The following is a 13,733-nucleotide window of genomic DNA, read 5'->3' as shown; positions in this document are numbered from 1 at the left end:
ATATTCGTATTAGTGAAGGATTCGACAATGATGCAATAATTTATACTTCATTAAGTTAACTATTTTATTCATCTTAACCTTATATTACGAAAGTAACAAATGAATAGGAAAATAACAAAATGATATAATGGCGTTGTTTAGTTAGAAAAATAGCTACATAAAGCTTATACAAGTTTTTAGAAAACTTCTTTAGCAGTTAGAAGTGGTTTAGTAACGCCCAATAATCTTGGAAAGGAATACATATGGATAAATAAGTCCTTAATCTTATGTTTCTTGCTAGATTATATTTTTTCACTTCCACTTATTGCTTGAAAAATTCGGATAACATACACATACACACGTTTATGTATTCATATTTCAAAATTCTGGCAGAGCTAAGACGTTATCGTAAAGTATAATGTTTTGTAATATCTTCAACGAAATTTGTAACAACAACAAGAAAAACTAAATTAGTAAAATACGTTAAAAATATGGGCATTACTCATATGTAATATATTTCCTATATATATTAAGATGGATCTTGTAGAAAGATCTGGGTGCTCCTGTTTACCAAAGTGTCAACACAGCTCAAAACGTAACTGAAAAGAAATGTTAGTTACTCAAATCCAGTTCATTATGATGAATCTCTCAACGTGTTCAGATAACGAAATTTTTATTCTATTAATGAGCGAGTTTATCAGTTGTTACTTTCTTGCTTTTAGATTCATGTTCACGTTTCTCTACTGTGTTCTTTGGTAATAGGTCATTACTGTATTGATCATCCAACACAATTCTAATTCCAGGATAAAACAAACGTACCTGACGATTGCGTTGATATAATTAAAACTTATATGGAGAAGTTTTTACTGACTTGAGAAGTTAAATATTATCAAACGATCGTTTAAAGGAGTGATTTGAATTTTTGGCAAAACTACACGAAGGCTGTCTGCGTTGCTCGTCTCTAATTTAGCAGTGTCAGACGAGAGGAAAGGCAGCTAGTCATCACCATCCACTTAAAACTACTGGGCTACTCTTTTACCAATGAATAGTGGGATTTACCATAATATTATAACGCCCTTACGGATGAAAGGGAGAGCATGTTTAGTGTGACGGGATTCGATCCTCAAATTACTAATCGAGTGCATTAACCACCTGACCATGTCGAGCTTGTTTTAAGGATATTATGTTAAATACGTTTAGAAAAAATGCTTTCCATTTATGCATAAGAAAGATATAAATGTATATTGCATTTCCGCGTTAAGAAGAATATACTTTATAAAATATAAAAGCATTGTGATCTGAAAAATATCATTTATTTCCCATCTTTTTCATCATATTAGCATAGTGCATAATATTAATAAAGTGTACCCTTTTTATTTGTAAATAATATATTTATTAGCTAAACGAGAACACACGTTTTTAATGTTTCTATCAAACCTATTCTTCTTTTTCCACATCTTAACCATAAACATTTTTTCAAACTATTTATACAAGAAAACACTTGTGGTTCTTTTATTTGACTGGTAAAGGATCCCATGTAAATCTGGAGTCACATAAAGGCGTTATAAAAATACCTTAAATTGTTCAATTAATTCCATACTTTAATTAGTATTAAAATATATTTTAAATACTTGAAAACGGTTTTGCATTTTTCATTAAAACATTACAAGATAAATTATCGTGTAATGAATTTAATACTAGTTACGTTTGTTTCCGTTTAGTGCATGTAACGTATATTGTTAAACATGTATTGCGCTAGTTCCGCCTGTTCTCTAAATTTATAGAAAATTGTGGAGAGTAAGAATCAGCAATATATGCTTTACGAAAACACTAACGTATTGTTGGGCCAACTGAATTTTCGAGAATTTCGCCTTATGAGTGTTGAAGTTTGCCATCGCAAGACGGAGGCAAACAACAGAATATTGTCAGTATACTGAAAGTCTCGGAAGCTATAATTGTGATAAACACTTGTTAATCGGATAACAACAAATATTTAACAACGAACAGTTATAGTTTTCAAATATTACGACTCGTTCAATTTCAAAAAATTACCTTTTGTTGCTATTAATTTTACGTGGATTTTAGATATCTGTATAAAAATTAAGCTTGTAAATCGTTTTAGGTAAAACAAAAATAGAGCTAACTGGCATTCTTGTCAAGTAAAGTGTATCTATGTATCAACATAAAATTATTTTGGTCATCCGTGACCTGGACCGTCAATAGAATATTCTGTTCCAGATCATATTGAAGATAAATTTGTTTGTGCGTTTGCAAAATCTTTCTATATAAATAATTACTTGTCATATCTATTTGTAATAACATATATTTTAAATGGTATTGTCATTGTGCGTTAAGAAAGAAAATTGTGTGCGTCAATTTTGCTGGCAAATATAATAAATTTGATACATACCGAAATTTATTTGATTACTAAATAATTTCTAAATTAAAATTTCCGGCTATTTGAAATAGTAATACGTAACGTACGTAACATATTAAATCGGATGCTTATCCGAGATAAATTATAATACGTAACATCCAAGAAGTGATATATTTTTTATTAATGCAGATGCAAAAAAGCCATTTTTATAGTAATTTAGCGTATCTTCTTCAGAAGTATAGGAGGTAATTAAAAGTTGAGAACCAAGTATTTATTTTACAGAATATGTTTTTCCTAACTTAATGAATTTTTACAAGGACAAATTGAAAAGTGAGTGGCTGCGCCATCTTTTTCCTACTCCACTGTTTTATGTTGGTACTAAACAGTTAGTAGTATAATTAATATCGTAGTGTTGGTACTAAATAAAATATTACGACAACAATGGGAACCAATTAAAGTATTGTTTGTTTTAGAGTAAGGTGTTATATACTGGATTATGTTCTAAGTGTAGCAGCCGGATATTAACATGTTAATACAGCTTGTTTATTTTGCATAATTAAACAACTCTCTCTATATAATTGACTGCAAATTAATTGGAGTATTACCAATCTTCAATGAACAAAGAATAAAATACTTAACACTTTTACAGTGATACGTATACAATACGTTTACGCCTTTATATGAATTATGCGTATGATAAAATAGTGATTAGTTATATTTGCAGAAGTGTTTGACACTTTAAAAATACCTCATTCTATATCTTCTCAATTGTTAGATAACCTCAAGTTCCAAATACTTTATTAAGTATATCAATATTAAAATGGAAAAATATTCAAATGGCAGAGCACAAAATAAAGATTTTCTTTTATGCGACCATTTTCATATTATTGTGAAGAGTTAATATTTATAAACTATCTTGAGTTCTCGTTAAATCTAACAATGCATCTCCAAGCTAATGCAGTTGTGGCTTATATATGAGAGAAAATTAAAACGTATTACTTAATAGTATAAAGAGTAATATAATACAAAATTGAAGTAGTAACATTACGTTGTAAAGTGAGACTAGCATATAGAAATTCCAGCTCCAAACGTTTATTTCAACAATGAAGATGAACAAGTAAAATAAATAGATTATAAACAGAATGATTTTATGAGTTACTTTCGATTGTATATGGACTTCGAATTAAATATTTTCTTAATTTTCATTCCCAGTTACTTGTGTGGCTAAACTGAAATATCGACGATAAATAATAACATTATTTTGTACTTAAATTGTCCTTTTTCACAAAATCCTGTCTTGAAATAATCACATCACTTTTGTTAGTTCTTGAATTATTTGAAAGTTTTTGCCGAAATATTATTGTTATTGGAATCGTAGTTGATTTCTGGAACTCGCCAAAACAGTTTTCATTATTAAACTTACAAAATCGTGAATTTTAGGAATTGGAAGTCTTCATCACCAAGCATGTGTAGTTTAATAAATCTAAAGAAGAAATAACGTCGAAAATCTCTTTCACTAAGCATGTGTATTTGAATAGAACAAAGAAAGGTGTAACATCGGAAATACTCAACACTTAGAGTGTATATTTTAACAGAAATTAAGAAGGTGTGATGTCAGAACACCTGATAATAAACCATTCGGTCACATGATGAATTAAATATGCATAAAAAAGTTTATTTTTTTTTTGTCAATTTCGCTTCACTAGATTTACCAGGAACTTGTGGATATTTAATTCTAGATATAATGGAGCTAATGTCAAAACACATTAAAATCCTTTCTTTTTCATAGTGACATCTTCTAAGTTCATTTATTACATAAATTATGGATGCTGTCATTACTGAACATTATATGTTATACATGCATCATCATTATACAAAGGTGCATGATATTATAATTTATGTATACCTGATTAATTAATATATTTTTAATTGTACGTATTAATAACACAAAATATTATTCATGTTTTCATTCACTGAACATTCCTTTTGGATGATTAAATCGCTTTTTAACCATTTATCACTAAGTTTATTGATATTTTTTCACAAATTATAATGAAGGAAAATTACATAAAGAGTATTAAGAAAGTACTTTACAGTGAATCATTGTGTTGCCTCTGAATTTTTGCATGATAATAGAATATATCTGCATGAGAACAGTCCAATATTCGCATTTGGCTTTTTAGTAAGATATATTAAATTTTAAAGAAATCCGTGTCGGAGGTTATAGTGAGAGCTAATATTGGTATCATTGGTGTCAATTTTATCATGTATTCTCAATACTTGTTATTGTAAATGCAATTATTGTGACTTTAAACCTAAACAGCTACGATTAAAATGTTTTATATCTGAATTATATAATGTAAAAGCTGTAACACCATAGATGGTATTGTTCAATATATCAGCTTAACAAGTTTCTTGTAGGGAATCTCACAACTTGTAAACGCCTCCTACTTTTTACAAATTAAAATATGTAATAATAAAGAACGTACCTCAGATAAGCCATTTGTATATTACTGGCAGTTTAAAATATCATTATTTGAGTGTAAAATGCTTCGAAATATGATTAATACAATGTGTATATGATATGAAAAATATAAATATCAAACAAGACACAATTTTACATTGAAGATCTAATAATTACAGTTCCAATTAAAATTATAACACTCATTTTATAGTTTAATAACATATGCTTCATACACAGTATTCCCCAAAGTTTATTGTATCATTTATATATATATATAATCATAACAGTTCACTAAATCTCATAATTATACTTAAGTGCATCAAATATGATACAGTTCTAATCTCATACTCATTCTGGAAATAGCGTAACAAGAGTTTTTGTAGGTTGTTGGTGTTTTTATACTGCAATATTATAGCCCATAAGACAATTAATAATGATAATTTTACTTAAGGTCCTGCAACTAAAGTAGATGGACTCGTGGGTCAAGAAGTTGCTTTGCCTTGTAATATTACGGCTCCTGCGTTCGACGATGATGTAGCATTAGTGTTGTGGTACAAAGATGAGTCATCGACACCCATATACAGTCTAGATGCGAGGAGAGGTGTACTTGGACATGGCAGGCACTCGTCAAGTGATAACTACGCTACAAGGACTTACTTTAGTACAGTTTCGAAACCAGCCACTTTGCAATTAACTTCAGTTGCAAAAGAAGATGAGGGAAGATATACCTGCCGGGTAGACTTTAGGAAAGCTCGAACTAGATATTCTGAAATTATGCTGAAAATTATAGGTATGCGTCATCCACATCTATACAGCTTGAAATACATATGATATCATTTGTATTTTATCAGTAAGTAGTGTTATGTCTAGAGGTTTATTTACTGTTTAATGAAGCTAATGCATTTCTTATTGATACTTGCGAAAGCACATGATGAATAAATAATATGTAGACTGTAAATAATTGAAGAATCCGTGTTGAATCGTAAATACATAGAAACTATAATTTCTATGCTTCATTAATCTCTTAATAAATATTAGTGTTGATTTTGCAATTTCAGTACAAAATTACACAACACTCTGTCTATTGCGAGAATTTGAACTTTGAATTTTAGTGTTTAAGTCCGTAAATCCATCATCCATGGGAAGATATATATATATATATATATATATATATATATAGTAGTAGCTGTGAAAAATATACCTCTGAAATAAATAATTAAAATCAAGTGGTTCATTTTACATTTACTTTACATTACCAGGAGATCACTCAGTATTGCTTGGCATGACAGAGTGGTTAGGGCACTCAACTCCCAATCTATGTATTGCACAAAAGAAATGCGTTTTCGAACATACTTATTCTTTTGGCCATGTGATTGTTATAAAGTGGTGGTTAATTTGACTGTTCGTTAGTAAGAAGTAATCTTAGAGTTATCTGTGGGTGGTTTTGACTGGCTGTTTTCTTCCTAGTTTATTGCTTCATAATTGGATATAGCTAACGTAGATAGCTCCCGAGAAGTTTTGAGGAAACATTGAACAAGCAATTACTTAAAGCTTCAACCACATAATAAAACATGAAAATATCTTTAGATTGTAAATATAGTTTTACCATAATTGGGTAAAAGCCTACCATTAAAGTACTTATTCTCTTTATTGGCATTAAGCGAATAATTTACTGATTAGTTTTCTAGTTTAATTTTAATGAAACGCTCATATTTTGCAAGGCTCGTTTAACTGTTGCTCATTTGCCATGCTTTGAAGTTGTCCATTGTTAACTTCTGCACGTAGTAACATTGATTAAATGGCATTACATATCCCTAACGTCTTTGAATTCTAAATATGTTAGTACGATAATAGACAATGTTTTCATGTAACGATATTTTTTTAGATAATTAAAAGCGTCTGCGATTAGAATTACGTGACTTGTTAGAATTAAAATTGGTTTCAGTTTTGTTTATTTTTCTTTAAGTAAGACATAGATCATAAACTGATCCGCAACTAGAAGTGAAACGAGACTGATTACTTAAAAATGCAGTTCTAAGAAGTTCATAAAAGGCAAAGGTAAAATATTAAAAAGTCTTCAAAAACAAAATAAGAACAGAGATTACTGAAAAATTGAGAACTTTTGCTAATTCAATTTGTTATTAGTGATTTACTTCCAAAGATATATATTTAAAAACTGTGAAAAATGTAGAAAAGTTGAAGCATTTTAACTTTGTTTGTTCTGAACAGTGTATTTTATTTCTATTTAATATTTTCAAAGAATTATATAAAATCACGAAGTGAAAGTATTTATTCAATTATTAATCCTTTCACAGCATGTAATATCCTAGTAGTTCATTCAGCTTCACTATATTGAAATATTATAACTCTACGCTAAATTATATTACATAAAAACAAAGTTGCATAATAGATACATGTAAAAAATTACGATTTTTCTGTTTGGGCATTTTTTAAAGATGCACGAATTATCTGTAACTTTATTTGGAAAACTTTCCTTTCATTGTCTCTCGACTGGTAGCCTGTAAGTTTACGAAGTTAGAACCCCTAAGCTCATGGATTTGCTCCCACATGGTAGGCACAGCAGATAGTTCAAAGTGTTTTTAATCTAAGCAAACAAATAAATTCTCTTCACGTGTAGAAAGAGGTATGCAAAGAAAGAACTAATTATTGTAAACCTTTCGTTGTTTAGTTACATAAGTTCTGGCTAAATATAGGTTACACCTCTATCAAAGGAAAAATTTAATCGGGGTATTTATAACCTTTTTTGGACACCAAATTCTTTACTATCTTATTTTTGGTAGCTTAGCCTCATCTCAACAATATTTCTTTTAGGAATTAGAGGAATATCTTTCGTAGCCATAAACTATATGCAGTGGACTAAGTTTTTGCTTTAAATTTGTTTAGGTTGTGGTTTCAGACTGTGACTGTGAGAAACCTCCTTGTGATATTTCTTTCTGTTTCTATGACGAAAATTAAAAGTTTTATACTGTTCTCAACCTGTACTAAAATCTTTAAAGTCTAATTTATTAACATTAACAAACGGATGTATTATACGTCAAGCGATTACAAAATATATGTACGAAAACGGGCCGTGAACGTTTTACAATAAGAAATAAACAATTCTTCAAACTATTCCACTTGTGTAGTTTTTACACTTTCGCAGTAAAATTCGTAAATGACTTCAAGAGTATCTTTAAACTTTACTTGTATTTCTCACGTTAAAGAGCAATAATATTTAAAACTTCCAACTGATACTACATCACACGTATATGAATTAAATAATCTGATATTTCTAAAGCCAGATTAAAATAAAAGAAAATTAAATGTCGTTTTAATTGATTCTTAAGCATTATATTTATGGTTTTAAGTTGATTGGAAATAAAAAAAATCACACTTTAAGATTCTCCTGATTCTTAATTATTTTATAATACCTAGTTTTCTCTTCAAAATAATTTAAATGTACTTATCACATTAAGAACCATTTTCTTTTTTAAATGAAAATGTTCTAATAGGTACAGTGCTGTTATTTTGGAATGGATTCTGTTAAAAATAATGCCGGGTGAGCGGTTACTTATTGTTGGAATAACGATATACATGAAATAACTCATTTAAAATTACATAAATTAAATCATCACTAATTTAAAATAACTTCAGTGTTTTCAAGGGTGATATATTCGATATGTTTATGCCCAATGCAGAAAAACAGAATAAATTAGAGCAATAAAATTTTACATCTGAGTTCAAGATATTGAAAAGGCAGGATGTCTCAATGTAGTAACACGTTGAGTTGGCTCAATTAAATAAAAATAAAACTTTCAGGATGGCTGATTATTTATATACCATCACTTTACTCTTAATTTTCTCTAGATTTATTGGTAATCATTATACATATTTTGTTGCAGTTTCTGGCCTACTTAGCAATTGTATTAACCCGACAAATTTACCACAAAATTAAATTTCTCATGAAGTTAAATTTTTCAGATAAAATGTCAAGTAACTATGCAAGATAAGACTTCAAATATCAAAAAAAAGTTGCTAAGTTACTGTCACAAATTTTCATTATGCCTATATATTTATATATGTTCACTTCAGACTTAACAAATTTATTTAATAAATTTACTATAACATAAACAGACAACTTACAACTGAAAAGATGCAAAGCTGGTTCATAGTAAAATGTTAGGGGCAGCAGTTATACCACGAATATTAAACACCTTATTTTTCGAGATACTGTGCCCTGTAGTCCAACATCCTTTAGCTATTTCTCTGTATGAATGGCTTTTCACAACCATAACTCTAATCGTGACAGAGTTATGGTAGGTGAAAAAGTTGGGGATCGCCATGAACCAAATATTGATGCTAAACATGCAGCTCCTGTCCCACGACTCACATCAACAGTGTGATAACAAGGTATTAAAATGTACAGGTATTTCTTACAAAATAAAATTAGTCCTCTGCATTGAAACTCAAAACTACAAAAGTATTATTTTCAAATCTTGTAGGACAACACTATATTTTACGTATACTTACGTGAGAGGCGTTTATTTACGATTGTTACCTCTCACTATTCATAGCCTGGAGGAACTGCATTCGGTTTGAAATATGTTTGTCTTGATATGAAACGAGATAAGGTGATCTGAATTAAATGGTATTACTTATTAATTAGAACTTTCTATGATTTTTCAAGCCAGTGACTATGAACAAAAGGATAATTTCATAAGTCATTACAATGCCTAATAGAGTTATAACTTATTATTTATATATACATAAATTGTATTATTATATTTATACCCTTTAATAATACGCATTTTTGTTATAATAAATATGGCTCTTCTATTAAATAATCCTCAAGATTTCATTGTAGTTGGATCAGCTAAAGTAGTCCGGTTTAGACATGCCTAAAAAAATTAAATGTAATATTTAGTAATCAATCAGAAACATTATATGTCTTTCGCAATACCTATCACGTCCTAATCAGTGATGACGAGAAACCCACTTGTTGAGAAAATTTATATGCAAAAACGACTCGTTTGGGCTGAGAAAACACTTTACATAGAAGAGCGAACAACGTTTCGACCTTCTTCGGTCATCGTCAGGTTCTATGTAAAGTGTTTTCTCAGCCCAAACGAGCCGTTTTTGCATATAAAATTCTATCACGTCCTAATGTTATTTATACCTGTATAATTACTTATCCTGATGTTTAATGCAACTTGTAACCATATATGTGTATATATTCAACAAACTCCTCATGGATTTTTAAAGTTGGCAGGACCACACTTGGCAGGAGGTCTCGGGGTGGTCTAAGGGGTGCCTTTATCTATATGGCGTAGCATCCCTACGAAAGGGGGCTAAAATTATCTTAGAAGGCCCCCAGACATGATGAATTATAAGAGTAAGCAGACGTGCTCGGGTATCTCAGGTGGGTGTTTTAACGAACTTTTTATTTAGCACGGATATCATCTTGGGGTAGATGTAAAAGTAATTGGGGAAATAGGATGAAACTTTCAGGTAGAATGAAGCCTTTGTGAATTACAATAGGCTCCTCAAAGTTTGCAGCGGAAGCGCTAGTAGTTTACGCTAGTTTAGCAGCATACGTATTCCTTAGAGACTCCCCACTCTCAATGGTACAGTGGTATGTCTCCGGAGTTCCAACACTAAAAACCGGGTTTCGATACCCGTGGTGGGCAGAACACAAATAGGTTTGTACTTAACTTCAAACACAAACACATCTAACAAATTAATTGAAGATAATTTAATCACATGATAATTCATGGACTGTATGTAAGGCTACACGTAGAACGGCTACTTACTTTATTCCCTGTGCTACATAGTAGAAGATAAGTAAACTGTATATAATTGAAATTGTTTTATCCTGTAGGCATGGTTCAAAAATTGTTTGTTTGAATTTAGTTGGAGGTTGTATTAGTACTGGTTGTATTTCAACTGTGTTTTAACATGTCTATTAATTGACTATGATATACATTGCATGACAAAATAACCATCATGGATTCTCAGTTCTGTTTTAAACCCCGTATAAATACTTCATGTGCGTATATGTATCTAAAGTAAAACAATCAATCACTATTTAAGCTAAAGCTGAAATATTTACCAATCGCTATGTAAACTTTGCTTTAAATACTTGTTCTAGTCATCTAAAACAATGACGACTTCAAGGAAATGCTTAAAGGTATAGGATAATCTTATATTCGTTAAACTTGAAACTTACTCAGAATACGTTTAGTTTCTTCACTCTTAAAATAATCTAAATAGGTGAGAAACAATACAAAAAATATCTGTTTCAAATAATGCGCAGTACAGTGATTTGCTGTTTAATTATAACTGTTACTTTATAATGCTTTGTTAATCTTTGCTATGAATTTAAAATATCCTTCAGCAGTTTGGAAAAAAATGCGCTTTTAACGATCAATGGAAAAGTCTATTGAGTTTAGGGCATATATATATTAAATTCCTTCATAAGAAAATTATATTTAAACATGAGTTATCTGAATCTTACAGTTATAACCTCAAGTATACTTGGGTTAACGAAAGCTGATCAGAAAGATATGTTTTGCTAAGCAATGTGAATAAGTTATCGATTTCTTCTTGGACAGGTATTTTAACAATTACAAACACTCACCTTTAATCTGTATACGTAGAATTTTGAAAGTTTGTAAACGATGTTTAGACAGCTTACACTTGTATATATATTTGCTCTATCATATTTCAATTTTTGCATAATTAACTTCAACAAACTTTCCCTAAACGTATTACGAAATAGCGTAGCACTAAAATAACGTAAATCATAAATATCATGAGCAAATTAGAAAACGCAAGATACCTAAGTACACATTTTTAAACACTTTATATATTTCCTTTTAATATGTTATCCGTTAATGAAGATCGCCCACGAAGCCTGCAGTGATATTTGTTTTCACTGCAACGAAGGGCTTTGCATTTAATTATGTCTTGGAAATTTTTTCTACGTTTTTATAGCTATTAGCTTCGGGCAAAAGCCGTATTTCACTGAAAGTTTTTTTTCTCAAACAAAACGCCATTTTTCTTACTTGAAACACATGAATGAGTCCAACTCATATTTATTATCATGTTCGGTACGGCCATGACATGTAATTAATGATGCAATGCAGTTAATTTACTGCTACAAACTCAAAACGATAAAAAATATCATGTTTTTCTGAAAAAAGTGGTGAATATCATTTGATATAGAGATCTTGTGCACAAACTGTTGTACGATTTCTTATAATATCTGAGTGATGAAAACGAACATTGAAATAATCTTTTGAGAAAACTTTAACATATACTTCTTACATAAAACAACCTTATTTAATGATGACTACTATGATAATTATGTTCCATGTGCAGCTTGTTGGATAATAATTTAGATATTATATAAACTATATACATTTTCTAAAATAATTATTTACATTCGGGGAATAAATCCTGTTATTTCGTACAGTATTTTATGACATTAAATATAATCATATTAACATCATCCACTGCATATATACTTATTACGTACAGATGAACTTACAAGTAATTAAATTACTAAAAACTGAGTAAAGCAAAAAATCAAGCTTTTAATTTAAATAAATTGCCTGTGGCAAACGTAAATAATAAACTGTAGGAAAGTATATGCGTATCTCAAATGATCACAGAAATGTATATAATATCATTACTACAATTTAAATACATAGTTTGTACGTTCTACACATCTCATCGTTATTATACTGATGAACGTGCATGTTTGAATTATTAGTGCTTACACTGAGTAGGTAATGTGAAAGTGACAGTGAAATAATGTACACAGATACGTTATAATCACACGGGTACTAATATCTTGTTATAAACCAACATGTTTGTTTCGGTCTTCCATACAAAGCTCATTCTACAGTATCAAACATCTGTTAAATTATAATACTGCATAATTTCCATCAAGAATCTCGTAGAATACCATAAGTGTAATATCAGAGGTGCTTATGGAAACAATCAATATTCATGATATAGTCAGTGTAAGCCTTCTATAATCATGAAAATCAAGGTAATTATTCAAGTTAGCGATTGACATTTAATTAAACCAAAATGCTTTCCAACCAAACATGCGTTAACCATTAATGAAAACCGTATTATAATGTCCTATGTGTGTGAAGTTTGTTCTTCTGTTTTCATATTTCTGGAAAATTAATTTAAATACAGTGATTCATGAATACAATGAGATGCAGTATCATACATTTGAAGCTAAATTCAAGCCTCTAACAAGTACCTCTGTATGGTTACCTTTGAGCTATGAAAGTAGCGTCAAAACAGGATGATGTAAATTTCTGTAGAATAGAAAAAGTGATTTGAATGGCTTTATCGAAATTAGTTAATTCACACAATTAGGCCCGGCAGAGTCAGGTGGTTTAAGGCGTTCGACTCGTAATCTGAGGGTCGCGGGTTCGAATCTCTGTGAAACTAAACATGCTCGTCCTTTCACCCATGGGACGTTATAACATGACGGGCAATCCCACTATTCGTTGGTAAAATAGTAGCCCAAGAGTTGGCGGTGGGTGGTGATGACTAGCTGCCTTCCCTCTAGTCTTACACTGATAAAATAGGAACGGCTAGCGCAGGTAGCCCTTGAGTAGCTTTGCGCGAAATTCAAAATAAACAAATAATTTCACACAATTTCGAAACTATAAAACTAAGTTTTCTGTGTTTTATGTTTTTTTTTTTATTTAAAAGATTCGCACTGATTTCAGATGTTTGTTGATACTAATTACAATCTAAATAATTGTACCTTTAACGTATTTACCTTAGAGATGTTTTAAGGTTAAATTCTATTAGTTTTTTTAAGATATAATTATACATCCCTTTCACACTGTAAAATAATAACGTAGACACTTTGAGAGGTAATGT

At 30.1% G+C, this 13,733-nt stretch overlaps 1 protein-coding gene across 2 annotated transcripts in view; it reads left to right on the top strand.

Moving 5' to 3' along the window:
• The window catches only part of LOC143232189 (nephrin-like), a 73,168-nt gene that overhangs the window by 24,786 nt on the left and 34,649 nt on the right, over nt 1-13,733 (top strand). The window contains exon 2 of one of the 2 annotated variants that reach the window (XM_076467319.1): nt 5,272-5,610. The exons of the other annotated variant lie outside the window; for it this stretch is intronic. Coding sequence (XP_076323434.1) covers nt 5,272-5,610 — 339 coding nt within the window. The remainder of the gene's footprint in view (nt 1-5,271; nt 5,611-13,733) is intronic. 2 annotated transcript variants of the gene reach the window in all.

Source organism: Tachypleus tridentatus, chromosome 11, assembly GCF_004210375.1.
Source record: "Tachypleus tridentatus isolate NWPU-2018 chromosome 11, ASM421037v1, whole genome shotgun sequence".
Classification (NCBI taxonomy): Eukaryota; Metazoa; Arthropoda; class Merostomata; order Xiphosura; family Limulidae; genus Tachypleus; species Tachypleus tridentatus.
This window is presented reverse-complemented; position numbering and strand designations above follow the sequence as displayed.